The following is a 27,634-nucleotide window of genomic DNA, read 5'->3' as shown; positions in this document are numbered from 1 at the left end:
CTTTAACACTCGAGTCACATGTCTATTGGATGGCTTGAAGATGTTCCTGCAGTAAATGCTTTAATGAAGGTTTGCCAGTGAGAAATATCAATATTTGATGTAAAAGTTCTCTGACCGTTGGAAAGAGCTTATAGTTCGGATTTAGCGTCATCTGATTTCAACCTTTTTGGACCACTCAAAGAAGCTTCAAGGGGAAGAAGATTTTCATGTGATGATGTAAAAGCAGTGGTGCATCAGTGGCTACGCACTCAACCAAAAACATGTTTTGCTGATGGCATTAAAAAGTTGGTTTGATGCTGGGAAAATGCATCCACAGGTGATTATGTAGAAAAGTGATGTCATTTGTTTTTGAAATTCTTAATAAAGTTTTTAAAAAGTGCGGAAACTTTTTGAAGAACCCTCGTACAATGTTTTACACGTATTCCTTCATTTATATACATTTGAAAACTACAGCAAATGTAACTTTTTTTGCTCAGTCATCCCTCTGCCATGCTGTAACTGACCCACAAATAAACTTTCCACATAGAGTGGCAATAAAAAAAACACTGCTTAAATTTTGGTGAACTGCATAAATACTGAATACCTTTGTGAACAAGAGTCAGTCAGTGTACTCTGATGAATTTTGTAAATGTATGTACAGTATATCTATGACCACTTCTCATCTTTTCCATCACCAGAGCTCCGTGCCAGCAATCTTTCATGGACTTATAATGTTGCCACCATAAACAAATCCTGTTGCAAAAAGCATAATCAGTAGAGAGATTTGCCTGCCCTACTGGGTATTTAGACTAAACTATTTACTTATGTGTAACCACACGAAAAAAGTTTTGGAGTGGCAAAAAGGAAATCCTAATATTTCTGTAGATTCCCCTAGTCACCAACAGGACCAAATGGAAGTAGGGAGAATACCTTAGTGACTTTGATTGTTGTATATAGCTCAGATGTACCAGTATAATTATTTGTATGTTTATTCAATGTTAAAAAAGAAAGACCTTACAGAATATGTTGTGATGTATTTATTATTATTTTTATTATGTTTTTAATTCTATTCAGAAAAGAAAAATGTACAGCTGTGCACTAGTACGTTACTGTCATTATCTTTCCGTCCTTATCTTTATGTATTGGCACTTTTGCAGTTGCTCCCCTTCAGCAGTATGAATAATTTACGTCCCATTTCAAGGGCCACGTAAGTATATTTCAAAAGCTAAAATTGTTCACTTCAATAGTTTTAGGTTTCAAAATAAAGATGACAGAATTTACCCATATTAAATTAGCTACTTCTTGCAGGATAACATTGCATGTCACATACTCAACTCACACTGGTTATATAAACATCATAAAGTTCAGTGAACTATAATGACTCAATAGTCCAGTAGTGCACATCTAGAGGAGAAAGATAAATGATTTGCATTCGCAGTCCTGCTAAGCAGTGGTGTGGTGTTCTTAATGCACATGATTATTTATTATATACTTTTTAATTTTCAAATTCATTAGCTACCACTTACTCAGCACTGCTGAAGCTTCATATTTGTTAATTAAAATGGCCTTTTACAAAATCCAGTGGTAACTACCACATATAAAAATGTCACTGATCTATTCAGTCACTGTAAATGATGAAAGCAAGTGATCAAAACAATATTTGCTAATCTAGGAGGAAAACTCATTTTTGTATTATTTTTTGTATAATGTTGGAGTACATTAATTATTTCTACTATTCACTGATATCTGACTTAAACTAAATAACTAAATACCCTGAGTTGCATGACTAGAGGCCAGGCCTAAATTACAGATATAAATTATAGTCAACCTAGAATTGACTTCATTTGGGAGGTGCCTGGTCATTTGAGTAAAATGTTTCATAGTTGATACGTGTGCTCAGTTGTCCACTGCTGATATTCAAATACTTCGTACAGTCGCTATTTATTAGGAAAAGAGTAAATAGGAATTTTTTAAAGACGACACATGGACATAGATTCTTAGTCTGCATGGCAGTGAGTACAAATATCTTCATTATCAGTGTTTCATTTGTGTGTTGCTTGATTGGGGAAAAAACATTTTAATCAGGAGTCAACCAGTATGGAAATGTACATCAAACATACTCGATTTAAACTGCATCAAATGATGAGGTGTAAACAGGGTCTTCTATTACTTGTTTGCATACATTATACAAAATATCACATTACAAGATTAAATTACTTTTGTTCATAATTATGGTTTGATAGATTACATTTAAAAAAATAATAAAGAGTACAAGTACTTCTTACATCAGTTATTTAGGTAAATTGTGTTTAGAAGGTAAGTGCTGCTTAGAACCTAATCCAGTTTTCCAAAGCATAGTGCTCAACTGAGATTTATGTAGGAAATGATAATACAGTGAAGCATGTCATAAATACACAAGGATGTAATCAAACCAATTACTGTAGGCTTTATAAACAGCTTGAGATTAAACTCTGCTAGTGCATCTGCATCAACATTGACGTGAGTTCCTATTCTAAATCCAACCATTTTTACAATAAAAATTTTTTTTGTGTGTGTCTCTTTATTGTTAAAAAAGCACATCTATGAACTGGATGTCATGCCACATACAACTTTAATATTTAATATGTCAAATTTGTTTACTTTGTTTACATTGATTGCTCTGTATTTTGTACTGATATACTGTTTAGTGCAATAGTGCAGTGTACTGTATAAGATGTTGCTCTTAGATGATGTTTGACTACTCAGGTGATGAACTAAGCTGGCAATAACCACAAAAATGTATTTCATGTATTCCAAATGGAATAAGCCAAATCAAAAAGCTGTAGTTTTACTTTTTAAATAACTGCTTAAATTAATGTGATGTCCAAAAAATATAACTTATTGATATCCTATTGAGTTCCTATTCTAAATCCAACCATTTTTTACAATAAATGTAATTTTTTTGTGTTAATTTTTTTATCGTTAAAAAAGCACATCTGTGGACTGGATGTCATGCCACATACAACTGTAATAATTAATATGTCAAATCTGTTCACATTGTTCACATCGATTGCCCTGTAAATATACTATTTAGTGCAACAGTATTTAGTACAGTATACTGTATGAGATGTTGCTCTTAGGAGATGTTAAACTAGAAGGGTAAAATGTATTGGATTGATTTTATACACCTGTTAGCAATATTAGTGTGGCTGGAACCCCTGAACCGAATAATCAGGACTGTCCACATACTTTTTGCCATATTGGCATATATCCTTGACTACACCTCTGACTTTTTACATTGCCATGGCTCTGTGCTATCAACCTTCCATTGAGTAATAATCATGCCATCATAAACAAATCTTTCTCATTTTGCAAAAAGCATACGCAATAGAGAGATTTGCCTACCCTACTGGGTGTGCAGACTAAAATGGTTATTGTGATCAAGTGATCCATAAAAAAAACAAAGTCAGAAAAGAACTTCTCCTTAATATCTCTGTAATACTCTGTAGTGCTTAAGTATTCCATGAGTTATGATCTCAAATGCTTACTTTAGAATTTCAGTAGAAATTTCAAGACACAAATAAACTAAGATCTGGTAACATTGGTAAAACTGGTAACAGGTGAAGGGATCATAATGGGGTATGAAAGAAGAATCCACTTCAGGCTCAGTCTTTTCAAGTAAAGATGGGTAATGGCTCATCCTTGGCAAATTTAATGAGAGAATTGTCAATCAGTTCAAAAAGAACATTTCTCAGTGAAGATTGCAAATGGTTAAGATATTCCACAATGTACTGTACATAATACTGTTAACATTTTAAAATTATTACAAAATTAGAAACAAATATTAAAACTGCAGACTTAATGCTGAGGGGCCGGCTAAAGGAAGGTTCATAGTTTTGTTGGTAACATTGCAGCCGAAAAGTTGTTTGGGCTACTTACTTTGGTCCTCCTGTGTGTGTGTGTGTGTGTGTGTGTGTGTGGTCACTGTCAGCTGAATTTCGTTGCGTCACACTTTTAGATTAAGTTTCCTCCTATTAAAAGTCCCCTCCTATTGTGGTGCATCAGTCTCCCCATTCACACCTGGGACCTTGACACATGACACCAGGGAAGAACAATGGCACATTTGGGCACAATTTGGACTTGTTCACTGTGGGGTGTACTCACTTATATTGCCAGCCATTTAGACATTAATGGCTGTGTGTTGAGTTATTTTCAGAAGACTGTAAATCTACACTGCTATACAAGTTGTACACTGACTACTCTAAGTTATATCCAAGTTTCATTTCTATAGTGTTGTCCCATGAAAAGACATAATAAAATATTTGCAGAAATGTGAGGGGTGTACTCACTTTTGTGAGATACTGTATGTAGAGAGAGTTACTGTAGACTATCTGTTGATCTGTTGTAGAATTTGTCACTCCCCTATACCCCATTTGTCAATCATCCGGACCCAATCCGGACAATCAGGACCCCACTGACCAGATGTTCTTTGGATGGTGGACCATCCACAGCACTATATTGCCACTAAAGTGATAATTAATGGTAGTGCAGGTACAGTAGTGTTGTTGGGATTTTTTTTAGACACTTCAGTTTTAGTGCTGACAGAAAAATAGTCCTCCAACCAAGACTATGAAGCAAACAGTATCCACACAGTTTTGTTTTTTCTTTCAAATTTTCTAAGCTAGACTTTGGATTTTAAACAACAGTATTGCCTTATTAAGTAGGTGGCTTGGTTTGACTAGGCCAAAAATGCTATTTGTTTGAGATTTACATGCACTTAATACTGACAAATATGTCTTTTGAATGAAGAAAAGGTTCTGTCTTATTTAAGCAGACAAGAATGCAAATTCTGCAAATGTGTCGCAGAAAAAAAAAATAATTAAAAGAAATTGTAGGCAAACGCCCCCTTGTGGGCATTGTTACATCTTACAATAAAACAAATTATACCTGCACTAATTAATAGTGAGAAAGTGAGCTATAAACAGGAAATAAAAACCAAATGATTCACAAAAAGCTACATTCAGTCAAGGTGAGTACACATGATCTAATACTTGATTTGGTATGTTTTTGAAAAAAAAAAAAAAAAAAAAAAAAAAAAAAAAAAATATATATATATATATATATATATATATATATATATATATATATTAAATAGTAAAACTACTTTTATTTGGTATAGAGTATTTAGAAAATATCTGAGGGATGTAACCATTGCCATGTCAGTGCCATTTTTCTACAACAGCTTAAATAACTGCTGACATTGGTGTGATGTCCAGAAAACATCTCGTTTATAAGTATATAAGTATTTAGCCAGTAGGACATTTTAAACTTTATCTGCATTAACATTCACATACAGTATATTTAAGTTTCTATTTGTGTCTAGTTTTAGACACACCTGTGGGGTGTATGTCAAATGAATACTTCTTTATTACCAACCCAAATAAAAAACCTTTGTGACCGTAAAAAATACAAATAAAACAGAAGGAAATCATTTGAAGGCAGTTGAATAGGGTAAAACTGAATAGGAGCAAATGACACTTTGTCACACACGCTATGGTACGTGTAATAAAAAGGTTGCTGGTTCAAGCCCCATCACTGCCAGCTTGCCACTGTTGGGCCCTTAAGCAAGGCCCTTAACCTTAAATTGCTTAGACAATATACTGTCCCATACTTGTAAGTCGCTTTAGATAAAAGCATCTGTTAAATGCTGAAAATGTAAATGTAATAACTGAAACACAGCTGCTCTTACGCTTATAAACAAGTAACTGGACAACATTAATAGTGACCTGCAGGTCAGTTATCAAATCTACTAAATATACTTCCATAATTATTTACACAAACTTCACAGATGTTTGTTAATAAACAAAAAAAGAACTTTCTATACACCGATAATGCCATCTAAAGCCAATTTAGATATGTTTAAAGATAAAACAGAAGGCTGAAAACCATTCTTATACATCAAACATCAACGATTCAAACTCTGATTACACTTGATTACATTATCTACAACAGACGTAACGAATTACTAACAGTAATGTTAAACATCGCCACTAGATGGCGTTAGTGTACTAAAAACAAAATAACGCGACTACACGGTTTAAAGACAATGGGTGTGTTCGAAAACCTAGTAAGCTGCCTCAGTAGAGAGGATTCTAATAAGTCATCGATCTATAAGGCAGGTTATTCGAACGCACTACTTAGACAGCGATTCCATCAGTTTTCACTTACTAAGCTAACACAGTTAGCCTCATGCCATTCAAACCAATGGGATGGGTTGGCACAACGTGCTAGCATGTCAACTAACATCTCCGTCTGTAGTTAGTCGGTTAGTTAGTACCGAAAACGGTTAAACAAATAAATAGAAGTTTATACTAATTAAAAATCAATGATCATTTATTTACACTTGAAAATAGCTCAGTTTGTTTCTCCACACCGTCCACCATATTTTTTATTTTTCTGTGAGAAAAGTTGTGCCGCACTGAATGCTGGGATTGCCTTCACCATTAAGGCAGCATCGGATGCTCCCTCGTTATTCTGTCATAATAGCTTTCAGATTTTAAGGTGACTTAGTGGACAGCATTTTAAGGCATCTAGAAATTCGAACAACCTAGTTCTAGGGAGTGCTTGTAGAATGACGTGAAATGCTGTCTATGTAGAGAGCTCACTAGGTTTTCGAACACACCCTTGTTTCTCAGAGCAAGATTGCACAGAATTGAGATATTTTACCATCAAGTTCATAATATTTTGGTGTCGACGCGGAGTAGGGGAGTGCCGAGGTGTGTAAAAAACTTAAAATCTGGTTGTGCCACCCTAAAAGCGACAACTGCAACCAAACACTGATTGTAATGGGGTGGGTCACGCCTAGCTAGTGTTGCATGAGTGAACACCCGACACCTGCAATAATAAAAAACAAACCAAAGTGCAAGTTGTTTAATCAAGGTAGAACAACACTGTGGCTAAAAAGCCACTAACAAAAACAGGGACAATCAAATAAATAATGTGGTCAAACTATTAAAAAACAAACAAACAAATGAATGACGCAAAACATTCACAGTCTGGAAGGGAGACAGTGGATAGAACAGGGATAGTGCAGAAGTGAGAACTGGTTGATGCAATAGGACAAGCTGCTCCAACGCTCTGCAACAATTCAGTTCTTGTTAGTTATTTACACTGGAATATGTTCTGAAAAGAATAGCTAATTCACCATCTTTTTTTGTTAGCTTTACATACATCGATAAAACTGAAACCTGGAGGGACAGGATTCATAAAAACAGCTACACTGTTGGTATTATTAAATCATGTTTCATTTAAGAAATACCTTCACACATATGCAAGTTACCCATGCCATGGGCACTGACACATCCCATACCATGACAGATGTTGGCTTTTGCACTTTTCACTGATAACAGCCTGGATAGCCCTTTATGGCACAGAGTATCTGACGTCCATTTTTCCCGAAAACAAGCCGAACCATTGACTCATCTGACCACAACACATATTTCCACTGTATTTTGGACATCTGGCATTAGCTCAGGTCCAGAGAATTTAAATGCGTTTACACAATGTCACAACTTTTTCAGAAATAAGGTTTGTACAGTATATGTGTATTGATCATTGACAACACACCTCTGATCTCTTCCATTGCCTAGGCTCCGTGCTGTCAACCTTCCACAAAATTATAATGATTCCACCACAAACAAATCCTTCTCAAGTTACATGAAGCATACACAATATCAAGATTTGCCCAAACCACTGGGTATGCAGACTAAAATGTCTTTCAGATGAAGTGAGCCATGGAAAAAAATGAAAATTAGAAATGTCCTTAACATCTTCATAGTTTCTCCTAGACACTGATGGGATTAAATAGAAATAAAAATGTGATAATATTTTGCCACTGTTTGTATTCATTGGCACTTATGCAGTTTTTCTTTAATCATCAATCAATCAACATAGTAGTTCCATACAATTTAAAATACTTGTAAAACTTTCAAAAACTATATTATATTTGATTATAAAAAAATATATATTGATTATAAAAAACACTGTATAAACTATTTAGTTTTTATTTAGTCATTTCCATGGCTTATACTAAGTACGTTTATTTTAGTACTTTAAATTGTACTTCAAATTGTGGAACTCCATACACGATACAACCCTGTGTGAGATGGTCTAATAAGATGAAAAATGAATGTACTGAAAGACTGTGACAGCATCAAGCTATGAGGTGCTTCAGCAGTATGGACATGAAAACCAGTAAGAATTGATAGACAGATTAACGCAGCCAAACCTCCTCCCCTGTGCACACAAACTTGAACTGGGGCAACAGTTTACCTTTCAACAGCCAAACCAGGACACTTAAATAGACTGTAATGGATTTAACAAATGCTTGACTCAATGGCATGCTTATTTTTAAGATCTGAACCTTTTCACTTACCTCTGCGACAACTTTTCAAGCTCTAGTGTTATAGTTAACATGAAATAGTTGGTTGACCCAAAACTTCTGTCACCTTATATGGTCAGTGGGAGTATTAATAAAAAACATTTATGGCTCCTAAATGCCTGATGTGATGTTCTTGGGGTCATATTCACAACAACAAGCTAAATTATAACCAAAGAGTTTTGCTTGCTTCATCCTGGTTGATCCCTGCCATTTCTGTTTTTAATAATTTATAATCTGGACCAACCAAAGAATGAGGCATGAAGATTTTTACGCAAGCTTATTAAACATTTATTTTAACTGGGAAAAGCATTTGTGAACAAGTGATCAAAACATATTTGCAAGCTGATTTGTCAAGCCATTTTAGCTTTCCATTTTGTAGCCCATCTATGCATTTATTGAGTGGTGTTATCAGTCTCTAATCCTGAAGGAAACATATTCATTAATTACTTTTAGATGACTTGTCTTCATAGGGCAGCAACATATACATTTACTGATATAAATAGTTTATATACGTGGTTAATATATGGTATGCAGCATTAAAGAACTGCTTGGTAATTTGGATACAATTTGTACATCGCATTTTACATGCAAGTCTGTTCAGTCATCCATTGCAAATATTAAAATGCTTTACGTAAAGGATATATGAACAGGAAGAGAAATGTACAGTATGTGAGAGCTCGATACGTTGCACTGCAAGACAAGGTAATTACACATGGCTTATTGTTTATTAATATTTTTTTAGTTTTTGCTTGATCTCTACTTTGAACTAAACAGTAGTGTATTTCAAAGTAATCTTTTCTTTACCCTCCAGAATCCTCACTATGGCTTACACTACACCAGAGGAAAGAAACGGAACAAATATATCTCAAGCTATGGATTATTTCCAATCCAACCTTTCATCAACCCTTAGACCCCTGACTTCGTTAGGAGATATTTTAAACGAATGCAACAAAAAGGGAATTTCTCCTATGTATATATTGTTTCAATCGGCGGTCATTTTATTTGCACTGCCAGCAAATGCAAACATGCTGTTTTTGTTTTTGAAGAACAGGAAAACACTGTCACCATCAGAGGTTTTAGGTCTCAACATGGCCCTGCTTGGTGTGCTGTATTGTCTTAGCCTGCCACTAGACATGGTTATTACAGTAAAAGGACGCCTGGGATTACTTGTGCGCATTTCAAACACCTGTGCCATGCTTATGTACACTGGCTGCCCCCTCTTGCTGACCAGTATGTGCTTAGAGCGATATGTGGCAGTGTCACACCCTGTGCTTTTCATGAGGCTGGGAAGGTGGGAGTACCGTGCTGCCTGTTCGGCCATCATCTGGATTTTTACGGGTTTGATGGCAACATTTACTTTCATCTTCACCCTCGCCAACGTGGCTATCTACTTATCGATCATCATGAATGTGTTGTTTTTAATAATGGTGGCCTGTTTGTTGGGCATTCTTCGTGTATTGTGTAAAAAGGGCCCAGGTGATGCCAAGTCTGGTGTACAAAATGATTCCCCACAAAAGAAGAGAGCTCTAAAGAACATTGTGGTTGTGTTGGTACCCTCGACTATAGTGTACTCCCCACTGCTTGGCCTGGCTCCTTATCTACTAATAGTTCAGGAACTTATTCGGAAAGGCACAGTGAACTTTCCCTGTGGTCCTCTGTTTATGTTTGGTGCCCTTCCATATTTTGGAGTGTGTATTGGGCCCTTGTTCTATATAGCCCGGGTCAGGCAAATGCTCTGTATTTGGAAAAACCAAGCCAGAGACAAAAAGTCAACCACTATAGACCAAAAAAACTAAACCTAAAGTAAATCAGAGTATTTCATTAGTCCTAATATTTCGCTAAGTTTTAATTAACAATGTCTATGAGACAATTAGAAAGCATCTAAAGCTTGTTTATATGTAAAAAAAAAGTTTAAAGAAGGTATTTCAACCTAAATATTTATAACCGCTCCTGTTTTTTCCTGCATGCTGTATATTTCTGTTGGAAGCAACCCTCCCCAATTGGCCACATTAATAAAAAAAATTTATTTGTCTTTAAGAATTAATGAGTTTTTAGACATTGGTATACTGTATGTGTTTGCCTGAAGCTATCAGATAAGAGTAAGATAAATATTTTTGATGAATATTACTTACTTTTAAACCTATTACTTAAACTTCTAGTTTACCATCCCTTTATAAATTGTATATTGTACTTTATACTTTTTTAATTGTATTATAAATGGTTTGTGTGTTTAGTTTATGCACAATATGTTTGAACTGAATAAAAGCAGTGTAAAAATCCTTTATTCTGTTTTTGTGGGTGCAATCAAACTAGCCTATTCATGTGGGCACAGAGAAGTCATTATCTGTAGTTAATCAAAATGACAAAGAAATAGGAGGTCATGTCACAGTTAAGTTAAATGACATTATAGAACTTTCTACAGCACTAAAATAAATAATAGTTAGAAACTTGCTGTATGAAAACTGTGTATGTAATGCACCCCTCTCCCACAGTTATTATTGGCAATAATTAGTAAGATTTCGCTCCTAGGTGGAAATAAAAGTGACACCAGTTAGAGCTTCCACAACTTACTGATCATTATTTATTTACCATGAAATGCAAGTGCAAGACCTTTTCTCTCATTAGTTTATCTGATTTGTTATTACCTTAATGAAATCAATCATTTTTACCTAGTTTGACTTGAACTGAACTTTCTCAATCAATATTAATTTTTTTTCTCTTTAGTTAGCATTTAATAATCTGAACAAACCAAATATTCAGGTATGGTTATTTTACACAATCTTTTATTTTTTAACCTTTATTTTAACAGGTAAAATCAACTGATCAAAATGTATTTGTAAGCTGATTTGCCAAACAATTTTAGCTTTCCATTTCATAGCTCCCATTCATGCATTTATTTACTGATGCTGTTAGTCTCTAATCCTGAAGGAAAATGAATAACTAATTACTTTAAGGTCACTTGTCTTTAGATAGCAGCAACACATGCCTTTACTGATATAAATTAAGGTTAAAATGTGGTATGTGGCATTCAGCAACTGCTTGGTAATTTGAGTCACATTTTACATGTAAGCCTGTTCAGTCATCCATTGCAAATATTAAAATGCTTTATATAAAGGCTATGATATGAAGTGGAAGAGAAGCATTTAAGGATCTCAAAACTTTGCACTGCAAGACAAGGTCAGTACACATGGCTTAGCGTTTACTTATTTTTTTTAATTAAAAAGAAGTTCTTTTTTGCAATCAAGATTTTAGTTCTGTGTACATTGCATATATAGATGCGTTATATTGTTGCCTGTTTACCAAAATCTTTTCCTTTACCTTCCAGAATCCTCAACATGGCTTACACTACACCAGAGGAAAAAAATGGAACAAATATATCTCAAACTATGGATTATTTCCAATCTAACTTTTCATCAACCTCAAGTTACTTGGTAACATTGGGGGAAATTATTATTCAGTGTAATAAAATAGGAACTTCAGCTATGTATTTATTTCCACAGGTGATGGTCCTTTTATTCACACTGCCAGCAAATGCGAGTGGGAATACTCCTGCACATCTAAAACACATTTACCGTCCTCATTTACATTGGCTGCCCCCTCTTGCTGACCAGTATATGCTTAGAGTGATATGTGGCAGTGTCACACCCTGTGCTTTTCATGATGCTGGGAAGGTGGGAGTACCGTGCTGCCTGTTGAGCCATCATCTGGATTCTCAAGGGTTTGATGACCACTTTCACTTTCATTTTCACCCTCGCCAACGTGGCTATCGCCATATCAATTATCCTTAATGTGTTGTTTTTAATAATGGTGGCCTGTTTGCTGGGCATTGTTTGTTTGTTGTGTAAAAAGGGCCCAGGTGATGCCAAGTCTGATGAAAAAAATGATTCCCCACAAAAAAAAGAGCTTTAAAGAACATCATGGTTGTATTGGTACCCTTGACTATAGTCTACTTCCCACTGCTGGGCCTGGCTCCTTATCTACTATTAGTTCAGGAACTTGCTCAAAAAGGCACATTTAACTATCTCTGTAGACATTTGCTACCATTCCATATTTTGGAGTCTGTATTGGGCCCTTGTTCTATATAGCCCGCGTCAGGCAAATGCTCTGTATTTGGAAAAACCAAGCCAGAGACAAAAAGTCAACCACTATAGACAAAAAAAAAAAAAAAAACTAAAGTAACCAGATAATTTCATTAGTCCAAATATTTCACAAAATTTCAACTTACAATGCCTGTTAGAAAATTGTAAAGCATCTGAAGCTTATTTCAAAACCAGAAATGTTTTACATAAATGTAAAAGCATGATGTAGTAAATGTAAAATGTACTAGTAGTTTTACAAAAATCAATTTATAATGCTTATGAGACAAATGTAAAGGCATAACCAGAAATGTTTTGCCTGTTGTTGTGATAAAACTTATTTTATTATTAACTTTTTTATTAGTATTAAGATGAATGAAAATGACCATATTGTAAAATGTTCGTACTTACCTTGTCATAGCATCATTAAAGATATACAGACTATGAACAAGAAAAATACATTATAAGGAGATGAAATCAATCATTTATGTTACAAAATACATTAAGTCGTGTTTATATTGTACTTCTTAATATTACATTAGCTAAATAAAAGACTCGTAATGATAAATATTGATATTTACCTATGTACATGCTTATTAATAGTAATAGGAATGCAGTTCAATAAAGCATTTATATGTAATATTTTAGGTTGTTATATGTAAACATATTCCATTGCAAATATTAAAATGTTTTATATAAAGGCTATGATATAAAAAAGAAAGAGAAGCGCTTTTAAAGAGCTCAAAACTTTGCACTGCAACACAAGGTCAGTACACATGGCTTAGCATCTACTAATGTTATTTTTTGCTGGATCTCTGCTTTGAACTAAGCGTTAGTCATTTTTTGCAATTAAGATTTGCTTCTGTGTATACTGCATATAAAGATTCTCTATATTGTTGCATGTTCACCAAAATCTTTTCTTTACCTTCCAGAATCCTCAACATGGCTTACACTACACCAGAGGAAAGAAATGGAACAAATACAGTGTATCACAAAAGTGAGTACACCCCTCACATTTCTTTAACTCTCCTGGGCATGGAGTTTACCAGAGCTTCACAGGTTGCCACTGGAATGCTTTTCCACTCCTCCATGACGACATCACGGAGCTGGCGGATATTCGAGACTTTGCGCTCCTCCACCTTCCGCTTGAGGATGCCCCAAAGATGTTCTATTGGGTTTAGGTCTGGAGACATGCTTGGCCAGTCCATCACCTTTACCCTCAGCCTCTTCAATAAAGCAGTGGTCGTCTTAGAGGTGTGTTTGGGGTCGTTATCATGCTGGAACACTGCCCTGCGACCCAGTTTCCGGAGGGAGGGGATCATGCTCTGCTTCAGTATTTCACAGTACATATTGGAGTTCATGTGTCCCTCAATGAAATGTAATTCCCCAACACCTGCTGCACTCATGCAGCCCCAGACCATGGCATTCCCACCACCATGCTTCACTGTAGGCATGACACACTTATCTTTGTACGCCTCACCTGATTGCCGCCACACATGCTTGAGACCATCTGAACCAAACAAATTAATCTTGGTCTCATCAGACCATAGGACATGGTTCCAGTAATCCATGTCCTTTGTTGACATGTCTTCAGCAAACTGTTTGCGGGCTTTCTTGCGTAGAGACTTCAGAAGAGGCTTCCTTCTGGGGTGACAGCCATGCAGACCAATTTGATGTAGTGTGCGGCGTATGGTCTGAGCACTGACAGGCTGACCCCCCACCTTTTCAATCTCTGCAGCAATGCTGACAGCACTCCTGCGCCTATCTTTCAAAGACAGCAGTTGGATGTGACGCTGAGCACGTGCACTCAGCTTCTTTGGACGACCAACGCGAGGTCTGTTCTGAGTGGACCCTGCTCTTTTAAAACGCTGGATGATCTTAGCCAATGTGCTGCAGCTCAGTTTCAGGGTGTTGGCAATCTTCTTGTAGCCTTGGCCATCTTCATGTAGCGCAACAATTCGTCTTTTAAGATCCTCAGAGAGTTCTTTGCCATGAGGTGCCATGTTGGAACTTTCAGTGACCAGTATGAGAGAGTGTGAGAGCTGTACTACTAAATTGAACACACCTGCTCCCTATGCACACCTGAGACCTAGTAACACTAACGAGTCACATGACATTTTTGAGGGAAAATGACAAGCAGTGCTCAATTTGGACATTTAGGGGTGTAGTCTCTTAGGGGTGTACTCACTTTTGTTGCCGGTGGTTTAGACATTAATGGCTGTATATTGAGTTATTTTGAGGGAAGAATAAATTTACACTGTTATATAAGCTGCACACAGACTACTTTTCATTGTGTCAAAGTGTCATTTTGTCAGTGTTGTCCCATGAAAATATATACTTAAATATCTGCAGAAATGTGAGGGGTGTACTCACTTTTGTGATACACTGTACAAAACACATCAAATCATGTGTATATACTGTACATCTGGATACTATTACCTGAGCTAAATAAATTATGTAATTATAAAAACTTGATATCTGCCCATATTGACCACACAAAGCATGAAATCCTGTCTGCAATTAAATAAAAGTCAAAGTAAATGTAAGAAACTCTGTGTTTTTTCATGATCTGCATTTTCCATGCTGTCCCAACTTTTTCTGATTTGAGATTGTAATTAAAATCACTGAATTTAATTAAAAGCTTTCAACTTTTAACAACAGTTTAAGGAGTGAAGTTTCCTATTCTGATATAACTTTGCCCTAAAAACTGTTATTTAACAGGCAGATTTCTCTCCTAGGTGGAAATAAATGTGACACCAGTTAGAAATTCCACAACTTACTGATCATGAAATCCAAGTGCAAGAGGACTTTTTCTTATCAGTTTACCTGATTTGTTACTACCCTAATTAAATCTATCATATTTACCTAGTCCTGATTTTGTTAACCCCTGTATGTCTTGAACTGAACTTTCTCAATCAATATTCATTATATTATTAGTCAGTATTTCCATGCACTAAACAAAATAGTTTTGACTATTTAGTTATTTAAACTCCTGGTTGACCCTCTGTCTTTTTTCCTTTCTTTTTTAATACTTTATCATCTGGACCAACCAAAGAATCAGGTAAAGTTATTTAACTTAACTTTTATTAAACATATATTTAAACAGGTACAATCATTTGTAAAAAACTGATTAAAATGTATTTGTAAGCTGATTTGCCAAACCATTTTAACTTTTCTAGCCACTATTCATGCATTTCTTCAGTGATGCTGTAGTCTCTAATCTTGAAAGAAAATGAATAACTAATTACTTTATTGTCACTTGTCTTTAGAGGGCAGCAACACATGCCTTTACTAATATAAATTAAGGTTAAGATGTGGTGTGTGGCATTCAGGAACTGCTTATTAATGAGTCACATTTTACATGCAAGTCTGTTCACTCATCCATTGCAAATATTAAAATGTTTTATATAAAGGCTTTGCTATAAAAACAAAGAGAAGCATTTTAAAGAGCTCAAAACTTTGCACTGCAACACAAGGTCAGTACACATGGCTTAGCATCTGCTAATGTTATATTTTGCTGGATCTCTGCTTTAAACTAAACGTTAGTCAATTTTTGCAATCAGAATTTTGCTTCTGTGTATACTGCATATAAAGATTATCCATATTGTTGCATGTTCACCAAAATCTTTTCTTTACCTTCCAGAATCCTCAACATGGCTTACACTACACCAGAGGAAAGAAATGGAACAAATATATCTCAAGCTATGGATCATTTCCAATCTAACTTTTCATCAACCTCAAGTGGCATTGCTTCATTGGTGGAATTTTTAATTGCATGTAACAAATTAGCAACTTCGTCTCTTTATTTAGTTCCTCAGGTGATGGTCCTTTCATTCGCACTGCCAGCAAATGCAAACATGCTGTTTTTGTTTTTGAAGAACAGGAAAACACTGTCACCCTCAGAGGTTTTAGGTCTCAACATGGCCCTGCTTGGTGTGCTGTTTTGTCTGGGTCTTCCACTAGACATTTATATTACAGTGAAAGGAAGAGTGGGAATACTTGCGCGCATCTCAAACACATTTGCCATCATCATATACATTGGCTGCCCCCTCTTGCTGACCAGTATGTGCTTAGAGCGATATGTGGCAGTGTCACACCCTGTGCTTTTTATGAAGCTGGGAAGGTGGGAGTACCGTGCTACCTGTTCAGCCATCATCTGGATTTTCACAGGTTTGATGGCAACATTTACTTTCAACTTCACCATTGCCAGTATGGCTGTCTTCTTATCGATCATCATGAATGTGTTGTGTTTCATAATGGTGGCCTGTTTGTTGGGCATTCTTCGTGTATTGTGTAAAAAGGGTCCAGGTGATGCCAAGTCTGGTGAACAAAATGATTCCCCACAAAAGAAGAGAGCTCTAAAGAACATTGTGATTGTGTTGGTACCCTCGACTATAGTCTACTTCCCTGTGATGGGCCTGGCTCCTTATCTACTAATAGTTCAGGAACTTATTCGAAAAACCACATTTACCAATTACTGTCACCCTCTGTATGCATTTATGGTCATTCCATATTTTGGAGTGTGTATTGGACCCTTGTTCTATATAGCCCGGGTCAGGCAAATGCTCTGTATTCGGAAAAACCAAGCCAGAGACAAAAAGTCAACCACTATAGACCAAAAAAACTAAACCTAAAGTAAACCAGATTATTTCATTAGTCCTAATATTTCACAAAGCTTAAACTTACCATGACTGTTAGAAAATTGTAAAGCATCTGAAGCTTGTTTCATAACCAGAAATGTTTTGCATGAATGTAAAAGAATGCTGTAATAAATGTAAAAGTCTGTACTCAATGTGTTTAGCACAGTTAAAGCTGTAAAGACTATGAACAAGATAAATACATTTTACATGGAGATGAAATCAATCATTTATATTACAAAATACAATAAAATTTGTGTATATATACTGTACATCTGGATAATATTACCTGAGCTAAATAAAAACTGTAATTATGAATATTTGATATCTGCCTACCTACATGCTTATTAATGATAATAGGGATTAGGTTTAATTAATCATTTATGTTCAAAATTGTTACATTTTGATAGGTATTCTTGAATCTATTGCATGATCTTTGAACTCATATAGATTAACTACAGTACATTACCATCCTGGAGTAATAGCTTTCAAAATAATGGAAGCTATTAAAGCTGTTTTTAAACCAGTACTATTAAATGAATGCAACACACTAGTTTAACATTTCTAGAATGGTATGTATTGTCTTTGTTTTGTAGTGTTTGTTATTTCATTTGTAAACACCTTTTTTAAGGAGAAAAGCCTGGAATGTAAATAAATTTTAAATGTCTAATAAATACATAAATATTATAAATTGTTCTGTGTGTTTACTTTATGCACAATATGTTTAAACTGGATAAAGATCAAATGACATTTAATTAGCAATTAGTGTAAAAATCTATTTTTTTTCCTTTTTAGTGGGTACAATCAAAATAGCCCTATTTATGTGGGCACAGAGAAGTCACCAGCTGTATTTAATCACAATTATAAAGAAATAGGAGGTCAGGCCACGACATTATAGAACTTTCTACAGCACTAAAATAAATAATAGTTAGAAACTTGCTGTATGTAAACTGTGTATGTAATGACTGTGTATGTATTTAGTGTCCTTAGTTCTCAATACATTTATAAAATAATTAAAATCACTAAATTTAATGAAAAGCTTTCAACTTTTAACAACAGTTTAAGGAATAAAGTTTCCTATTCTGATATAACTGTGCCCTAAAAACTGTTATTTAACAGTCAGATTTCTCTCCTAGTTGGAAATAAAAGTGACACCAGTTAGAAATTCCACAACTTACTGATCATTATTTATTTACCATAAAATCCAAGTGCAAGAGGACTTTATCTTATCAGTTTACTGATTTGTTATTACCCTAATTAAATCATTTTACCTAAGTCCTGATTTTGTTAACGCCTTGAAGGTCTTGAATTGAACTTTCTCAATCAATATTCATTATATTATTAGTCAATATTTCTAAGCACTAAACAAAATAGTTTTGACTATTTAGTTATTTAAATTCCTGGTTGACCCTCTGTCATTTTTCATTTCTTGTTTAATACTTTATCATCTGGACCAAACAAAGAATCAGTAATGGTTATTTTACACAATCTTATTAAACATTTATTTTAACAGGTAAAGTCATTTGTGAACAACTGATCAAAATGTATTTGTAAGCTGATTTGCCAAACCATTTTAGCTTTCCATTTTATAGCCCCTGTTCATGCATTTATTTACTGATGCTGTTAGTCTCTATTGCTTGGGGAAAATTGTTAATTAATTTCTTTATATGATTTGTCTTTAGAGGGCAGCAACACATGCCTTTACTAATATAAATTATGGTTAGGATGTGGTATGTGGCATTCAGGAACTCCTTATTAATGAGTCACATTTTACATGCAAGTCTGTTCAGTCATCCATTGCCAATATTAAAATATATTATATGAAGGCTATGATATAAAAAAGAAAGAGAAGCGCTTTTAAAGAGCTCAAAACATTGCACTGCAACACAAGGTCAGTACACATGGCTTAGCATCTACTAATGTTATATTTTGCTGGATCTCTGCTTTGAACTAAAAAGTAGTACATTTTTTGCTATCAAGATTTTGCTTCTGTGTATACTGCATATAAAGATTCTCTATATTGTTGCATGTTCACCAAAATCTTTTCCTTTACCTTCCAGAATCCTCAACATGGCTTACACTACACCAGAGGAAAGAAATGGAACAAATATATCTCAAGCTATGGATTCTTTCCAATCTAACTTTTCATCAACTTCAAGTCACTTTGCTTCATTGTGGGAAATTATGGTTGCATGTAACAAAATAGGAACTACATCTATAGATTCAATTCCTCAGGTGATGGTCCTATTATTCGCACTGCCAGCAAATGCAAACATGCTGTTTTTGTTTTTGAAGAACAGGAAAACACTGTCACCCTCAGAGGTTTTAGGTCTCAACCTGGCCCTGCTTGGTGTGCTGTTTTGTCTTAGCCTTCCACTAGACATTTATATTACAGTGAAAGGACGAGTGGGAATACCTGTGCGCATCTCAAACTTATTTGGCGTCCTCGCTTACACTGGCTGCCCCCTCTTGCTGACCAGTATGTGCGTAGAGCGATATGTGGCAGTGTCGCACCCTGTGCTTTTTATAAAACTGGGAAGGTCAGAGTACCGTGCTGCCTGTTCGGCCATCATCTGGATTTTCACGGTTATGGTAGCCACATTTACTCTCATCTTCACCCTTTCCAATATGGCTATCTACTTATCGATCATCATCAATGTGTTGTTTTTAATAATGGTGGCCTGTTTGTTGGGCATTGTTTGTGTATTGCGTAAAAAGGGCCCAGGTGATGCCAAGTCTGGTGAACAAAATGATTCCCCACAAAAGAAGAGAGCTCTAAAGAACATTGTGGTTGTGTTGGTACCCTCGACTATAGTCTACTTCCCACTGATGGGCCTGGCTCCTTATATACTAATAGTTCTGGAACATGTTCAGAAAAGCACAGTTATCAATCACTGTAAACCTCTATACGCATTTACTGTCATTCCATATTTTGGAGTGTGTATTGGACCCTTGTTCTATATAGCCCGGGTCAGGCAAATGCTCTGTATTCGGAAAAACCAAGCCAGAGACAAAGAGTCAACCACTATAGACCAAAAAAACTAAACCTAAAGTAAAGTTTTAACTTACAATGTTTGATAGAAAATTGTAAAGCTTTGCATATTTGTAAAAAGTTTTTTTTTTTACTTTAACTTACAATGCATATTAGAAAATTGTATCTGAAGCTTGTTTTATAACCAGAAATGTTTTGCATAAATGTACAAACTCTAAGGTTCATTAAGTTTAATAAGATGAAGATGATCATATTGTAAAAGTCTGTACTCAATGTGTATAGCATCATTAAAGCTGTAAAGACTATGAACAAGATATGGAGATGGAATCAATTATTTTAGTACAAAATACATCAAAGCATGTGTATGTACTGTATATACTGTACATCTGAATTATATTACCTGAGCTAAATAAATAATGTAATTGTAAATACTTGATATCAGCCCATATTGCTTGATCTTATAACTACATTACCATCCTGGAGTAATAACTTTTAAAATAATGGAAGCTATTAAATCTGTTTTTAAATCTGTATTGTTTATGTTTTGTTGTGTTGGTTAGTTCATTTGTAAACACCTTTTCTTTTTTAAGAGAGAAGGTTCATATTTTCAGTCTGGAATGTAAATTATGTGTCATTCTGTCTAATAAATACATAAAGATTATAAATTGTTGTGTGTGTTTAGTTTATGCACGATATGTTTAAACTGGATAAAGATCAAATTACATTTCATATAGCCCTATGTATGTGGGTACAGAGAAGTCACCAGCAGTATTTTAATCAAAATGACAAAGAAATATAAATTTAGGCCACTAAGTTAAACGACATTATAGAACTTTCTACAGCTACTAAAATAAATAATAGTTAGACACTTGCTGTATGTAAACTGTGTTTGTAATGACCAAAGGTATGTATTTAAAGTCCTTAGCTGTTAATGACAATAATGAAAACTCAATAAATATATAAAATACAACCCCAAATCAGAAAAAGTTGAGTTAGTATGGAATATGCAAATAAATAAAAATGCAGTGTTCCTTACATTTACTTTCACAGTTTTACCATAGATATTTCATGTTTTATCTGCTCAGCTTCATTTCATTTGTTATTATACATCAATTCCTGCATTTCAGGCCTGCAACACATTCCAAAAAAAAGTTGGGACAGGGGCAATTTAGGGCTAGTAATTAAAAAGTAAGTAAGAAAATAAAATAATGATGTGATTCCAAACAAGTGATGTCAACAGGTGATTGTAATCATGGTTTGGTACAAAAGCAGCATCCAGGAAAGGCTGAGTCTTTGATGAGTAAAGATGATCAGAGGATCTCCAGTTTGTCAACAAACGTGTGAGAAAATGATTGAAATGTTCAAAATCAATGTACCTCAAAGAAAGATTGGAAGAGATTTGCATATTTCTCCCTCTACAGTGCATAATATTATTAAACCATTCAAGGAATCAGGAGGAAATTCAGTGCGTAAAGGCCAAGGGCGCAAGCTTAAGCTGAACGCCTGTGATCTTCGATCCCTTAGACGGCACTGCATCAAGAACCACCAGTCAACAATAGCTGATATAACCACATGGTCTGTCATAGTATGGGGCTGTGTCAGTGCCCTTGGCAAAGGTAATTTACACTTCTGTGATGGCAGCATTATTGCAGAGTACATTAAGTACATTAAGGAAGGCAGCAACATATGCTGCCTTCAAGACGTCATCTTTTCCAGGAACGTACAAAGGCATGGCTGCAGAAGAATATGGTACGGGTACTGGACTGGCCTGCCTGCAGCCCTGACCTGTCCCCAATAGAGAATGTGTGGACAATTTAGAAGTGAAAAATGTGACGACAACAACCCCGTACTGTTGCACATCTTAAGACGTGTTTGCAGGAAGAATGGGACAAAATAAAAGCTGAAACACTAAATCACTTGGTATCCTCTGTGCCAAAACGTCTTTTAAGTGTGGTGAAAAGGAATGGCAACATTACACAGTGGTAAATGCTTTACTGTCCCAACTTTTTTGGAATGTGTTGCAGGTCTGAAATGCAGGAATGGGTGTTTATTAATAAATGAAATAAAGTTGACCAGGCAAAGCATGAAATATCTTAGGTTCATCCTGTCTGCAATGAAATAAAAGTCAAAGTAAATGTAAGAAACTCTGTGTTTTTCAATGATTTGCATTTTCCATGCTGTCCCAACTTTTTCTGATTTGGGATTGAAATTAAAATCACTAAATTTATTAAAAGCTTTCAAACTTTAAAAACAGTTACAGGAACTTACTGATTATTATTTATTTGTCATGTAATGCAAGGATTTTTTTCTTATCAGTTTACCAGATCTGTTACTACCCTAATTAAATCTATCATTTTTACCTAGTCCTGATTTTGTTAACCCCTGTATGTCTTGAACTGAACTTTCTCAATCAATATTCATTATATTATTAGTCAATATTTCTATGCACTAACAGAATAGTTTAGATTATTTAGTTATTTAAACTCCTGGTTGACCTCTTGTCTTTTTCCCTTTCTTCTTTAATACTTTATCATCTTTAATCCTGAAAGAAAATGTATAACTAATTACTTTGTTACTTGACTTTAAAGGGCAGCAACACATGCCTTTACTGATATAAATTAAGGTTAAGATGTGGTATGTGGCATTCAGGAATTGCTTGGTAATTTGAGCCACATTTTACATGCAAGTCTGTTCAGTCATCCATTGCCAATATTAAAATATATTATATAAAGGCTATGATATAAATAGAAAGAGACGCATTTAAAAGAGCGAAAACCTTTTCACTGCAAGACAAGGTCAGTACACATGGCTTAGCATCTACTAATGTTATATTTTGCTGGATCTCTGCTTTGAACAATCCGAATTTTGTTTCTGTGTATATTGAATATAAAGATTCTCCATTTTGTTGCTTGTTCACCAAAATCTTTTCTTTACCTTCCAGAATCCTCAACATGGCTTACACTTCACCAGAGGAAAGAAATGGAACAAATATATCTCAAGCTATGGAGTATTTTCAATCTAACTTTTCATCAACCTCAAGTGGCATTGCTTCATTGGTGGAATTTGTACTTGCATGTAACAAATTAGGAAATACATCTCCTCTTTTAATTCCTCACGTAATGGTCTTTTTATTCGCACTGCCAGCAAATGCAAACATGCTGTTTTTGTTTTTAAAGAACAGGAAAACACTGTCACCCTCAGAGGTTTTAGGTCTCAACATAGCCCTGCTTGGTGTGCTGTTTTGTCTGGGCCTTCCACTAGACATGTATATTTCAGTAAAAGGAAGAGTGGGAATACTTGTGCGCATTGCAAACACCTGTGCCATCCTCATTTACACTGGCTGCCCCCTCTTGTTGACCAGTATGTGCTTAGAGCGATATGTGGCAGTGTCACACCCTGTGCTTTTTATGAAGCTGGGAAGGTGGGAGTACCGTGCTGCCTGTTCAGCCATCATCTGGATTCTCACAGGTTTGATGGCAACATTTACTTTCATCTTCACCATCGCCAATATGGCTGTCTTCTTATCGATCATCATGAATGTGTTGTTTTTAATAATGGTGGGCTGTTTGTTGGGCATTCTTCGTGTGTTGCGTAAAAAGGGTCCAGGTGATGCCAAGTCTGGTGAACAAAATGATTCCCCACAAAAGAAGAGAGCTCTAAAGAACATTGTGATTGTATTGGTACCCTCGACTATAGTCTACTTCCCAGTGATGGGCCTGGCTCCTTATCTACTCATAGTTCAGGAACTTGTTCGGAAAACCACATTTATCAAGTTCTGTCCCCCTCTGTACACATTTGCTGCCATGCCATATTTTGGAGTGTGTATTGGACCCTTGTTCTATATAGCCCGGGTCAGGCAAATGCTATGTATTCGAAAAAACCAAGCCAGAGACAAACAGTCAACCACTATAGACCAAAAAAACTAAACCTAAAGTAAACCACATTATTTCATTAGTTTTAATATTTCACAAAACTTCAACTTACCATGACTGTTAGAAAATTGAAAAGCATCTGAAGCTTATTTTAAAACCAGAAATGTTTTGCATAGATGTAAACACTCTAAGCTTTAATAAGTTTAAATAAGATGAAGATGATCATATTGTAAAAGTCTGTACTCAATGTGTATATCATCATTAAAGCTGTCAAGACTATGAACAATATAAATATGTTTTACATTGAGATGAAATCAATCATTTATATTACAAAATACATCAAACCATGTGTATATACTGTAAATCTGGATAATATTACCTGAGCTAAATAAATAATGTAATTATGAATATTTGATATCTGCCTACCTACATGCTTATTAATGACAATAGGAATTGAGTTCAATAATCATTTATGTTTAGTCATTTAGTTTTTACATTTTAATATTTAAACACATTTAAGTCTTTAAACATGAATCTCTATAACTGTTCCTGTTTTTCCTGCATGCCGTATACAACCCCTGGCAAAAATTATGGAATCACCACTCTTGGAAGGTCAATTGTTTAATTTTGTAGAAAAAAAATAAATCACAGACATGCCACAAAACTATCATTTTTCAAAATGTCAACCTTCTGGCATTAAGAAACAATAAAAAAAAGAAACAAATATAATAGTTGTGGTCAGTCACAATTGCTTTTTTTAGATCAAGTAGAGGAAAAAAATATGGAATCACTCAAATCTGAGGAAAAAATTATGGAATCACTCTGTAATTTGCAGTTTAAAAACAAAACATCTGCAGCAGATTAGATTTGCTAATTATTCTTCAGTTTAAAAAGAGTGCTCACACCTCGGAGAGCTGTTGCACAAAGCAGATTGTCATGAATCATGGTTCCAACACAAGATATGTCAGTTGAAACAAATGAGAGGATTATAAAACTCCTTCAAGAAGATAAATCATTGTGGAATGTCGCAAAAGATGTTGGTTGTTCCCAGTAAGCTGTGTTTAAAATCTGGACCAAGTACAAACAAAATGGGAAGGTTGTAAAAGGGAAGCATACTGGTAGACCAAGTAAGACATCAAAGCATCAAGATAGAAAACTTAAAGCAATATGTCTTGAAAACAGAAAATGCACAACAAAACAAATGAGAAACAAGTGGCCGGAAAGTGGAGTCAATGTCTGTGACTGAACTGTAAGAAATCACCTAAAAGAAATGGGATTTACATACAGAAAAGCCAAACAAAAGCCACCATTAACACCTAAAAAGAAAAGAACAAGGTTAAAGTAGGCTAAAGAAAAGCAATCGTGGACTGTGGGTGACTGGATAAAAGTGATCTTCAGTGATGAATCGCGAATCTGCATTGGGCAATGCTGGAACTTTTGTTTGGTGTCTGTCCAATGAAATTTATGAAGATAACTGCCTAAAGAAAACATGTTAATTTCCACCGTTGTTGATGATATGGGCCTGCATGTCGGGTAAAGGCACAGGGGAGATGGTCTTCAATAAATGCCAAAGTCCACATTGAAATTTTGGACGCTTTTCTTATTCCATCAGTTGAAAGGATGTTTGGTGATGATGACTTCATTTTTCAAGATGATAATGCATCTTGCCATAGGGCAAAGCACGTGAAAACTTTCCTTCAAGAAAACATATAATGTCAATGGCATGGCCTGCAAATAGTCCGGATCTCAATCCATTTGAAAATCTCTGGTGGAAATTGAAGAAAATGGTCAATGACAAGGTTCCAACCTGCAAAGCTGATCTGGCAACAGCAAGAGACAGTTGAAGGCAGATTGATGAAGAATACTGTTTGTCATTAGTTAACTCCATGCCTCAGAGAGTTTAAACCATTATAAAAGCCAGAGGTGGTGCAACAAAGTAATAATGGTGCAGTGTTTTCTAATGATTCCATAATTTTTTCCTCAGATTTGAGTGATTCCATATTTTTTTCCTCTACTTGATCTAAGAAAAAGCAATTGTGACTGACCACAACTATTATATTTGTTTCTTTTTTTATTGTTTCTTAATGCCAATAAAAGTGACAGTTGACAGTTTGAGAAATGATAGTTTTGTGGCATGTCTGTGATTTATTTTTTTTCTACAAAATTAAACAATTGAAAGAACATCTTCCAAGAGGTGATTCCATAATTTTTGCCAGGGGTTGTATTTCTGTTGGCAGCAACCCTTCAGAATTAGCCACATTAATAAAAAATGTTGTAATTTATCTTTAGGAATTACAGTAATTTTGTAGACATTAGTATATTGCATACGTTTGATATGTATTCTTAAATGTATTGCATGCTCTTTAAACTCAAATAGTTTACCTACATTACCCTCCTGGAGTAATAACTTTTAAATTTATAGAATCTTTTAAAGCTGTTTTTAAATCTGTACCATTAAAAGAATGTAACACACTAGTTTAACATTTCTAGAATGGTATGTATTGTCCTTGTTTTGTAGTGTTTGTTATTTCATTTGTAAACACCTTTTTAAGGAGAAAAGCCTGGAATGTAAATTAATTTTAAATGTCTAATAAATACATAAAGATTATACATTGTTGTGTGTTTAGTTTATGCATACTATGTTTAAACTGGATAAAGATAAAATGACATTTTATTAGTAATTAGCATAAAAATCTTTATCTTTTTGTTTTCCTTTTTAGTAAGTACAATAAAAATAACCCTTTTTATGTGGGTACGGAGAAGACACCAGCTGTGATTAATCACAATTACAAGGAAATAGGAGGTCAGGTAACTAAGTTAAATGACATTATAGAACTTTCTACAGCACTAAAATAAATAATAGTTAGAAACTTGCTGTATATGTAAACTGTGTATGTAATGACTGTGTATGTATTTAGTGTCCTTAGTTCTCAATACATTTATAAAATAATTAAAATCACTAAATTTCATTAAAAGCTTTCAACTTTTAACAACAGTTTAAGGAATAAAGTTTCCTATTCCTATATAACTGTGCCCTAAAAACTGTTATTTAACAGTCAGATTTCTCTCCTAGTTGGAAATAAAAGTGACACAAGTTAGAAATTCAACAACTTACTGATCATTATTTATTTACCATAAAATCCAAGTGCAAGAGGATTTTTTCTCATCAGTTTACTGATTTGTTATTACCCTAATTAAATCTATCATTTTTACCTAGTCCTGATTTTGTTAACCCCTGTATGTCTTGAACTGAACCTTCTCAATCAATATTCATTATATTACTAGTCAGTATTTCTATGCACTAAACAAAATAGTTTTGACTATTTAGTTATTTAAACTCATGGTTGACCTCTGTCTTTTGTCCTTTCTTGTTTAATACTTTATCTGGACCAACCAAAAAATCAGTAATGGTTATTTTACATTTACATTAACATTTTCAGCATTTAGCAGACGCTTTTATCCAAAGCGACTTACACAATGACCTGAACATGATGAGCAATTGAGGGTTAAGGGCCTTGCTCAGGGACCCAACAGTGGCAACTTCGTGGTGGCGGGGCTTGAACCGGCAACCTACTGCTTACTAGCCCAGTACCTTAACCACTGAGCTATCACTGGCCCTAGATTATTTTACACAATCTTATTAAACATTTATTTTAACA

The 27,634-nt window shown here is 34.9% G+C and overlaps 5 protein-coding genes across 5 annotated transcripts; all 5 read left to right on the top strand.

Annotated features, from left to right (window-relative positions):
• Positions 1 to 3,592: 3,592 nt before the first annotated feature.
• Positions 3,593 to 10,194, top strand: LOC134322935 (P2Y purinoceptor 4-like). The gene is made up of 2 exons (XM_063004342.1): positions 3,593 to 3,597; positions 9,210 to 10,194. Exons 1-2 carry the CDS (start codon positions 3,593 to 3,595, stop codon positions 10,192 to 10,194), a joined length of 990 nt encoding a protein of 329 aa, XP_062860412.1.
• Positions 10,195 to 11,929: 1,735 nt separating this feature from the next.
• LOC134322934 (uncharacterized) lies at positions 11,930 to 12,572 on the top strand. The gene is given in 3 exon segments (XM_063004341.1): positions 11,930 to 12,284; positions 12,287 to 12,390; positions 12,393 to 12,572. Coding segments are annotated over 3 exon segments (639 nt in total).
• Positions 12,573 to 16,127: 3,555 nt separating this feature from the next.
• On the top strand, positions 16,128 to 17,102 carry LOC134322933 (somatostatin receptor type 5-like). Its single transcript, XM_063004340.1, has one exon. The coding sequence runs from the start codon at positions 16,128 to 16,130 to the stop codon at positions 17,100 to 17,102; it is 975 nt and encodes a 324-aa protein (XP_062860410.1).
• A 1,551-nt stretch (positions 17,103 to 18,653) lies between these two features.
• On the top strand, positions 18,654 to 20,156 carry LOC134322931 (P2Y purinoceptor 4-like). Its single transcript, XM_063004339.1, has 2 exons — positions 18,654 to 18,661; positions 19,172 to 20,156. The coding sequence occupies exons 1-2, from the start codon at positions 18,654 to 18,656 to the stop codon at positions 20,154 to 20,156; spliced, it is 993 nt and encodes a 330-aa protein (XP_062860409.1).
• Positions 20,157 to 23,054: 2,898 nt separating this feature from the next.
• LOC134322930 (G-protein coupled receptor 183-like) lies at positions 23,055 to 24,029 on the top strand. Its single transcript, XM_063004338.1, has one exon. The coding sequence runs from the start codon at positions 23,055 to 23,057 to the stop codon at positions 24,027 to 24,029; it is 975 nt and encodes a 324-aa protein (XP_062860408.1).
• The last annotated feature ends 3,605 nt before the right edge of the window (positions 24,030 to 27,634 follow it).

This window comes from Trichomycterus rosablanca, chromosome 11 (assembly GCF_030014385.1).
Source record: "Trichomycterus rosablanca isolate fTriRos1 chromosome 11, fTriRos1.hap1, whole genome shotgun sequence".
NCBI lineage: Eukaryota > Metazoa > Chordata > Actinopteri > Siluriformes > Trichomycteridae > Trichomycterus > Trichomycterus rosablanca.
The sequence above is the reverse complement of the archived record's forward strand: the minus strand, read 5'-3'. Positions and strand labels throughout refer to the sequence as shown.

Excerpts from the sequence above, each read along its gene's own strand:
- LOC134322933 (XM_063004340.1), top strand. The coding sequence starts at position 16,128 with ATGGCTTACACTACACCAGAGGAAAGAAATGGAACAAATATATCTCAA.
- LOC134322930 (XM_063004338.1), top strand. The coding sequence starts at position 23,055 with ATGGCTTACACTTCACCAGAGGAAAGAAATGGAACAAATATATCTCAA.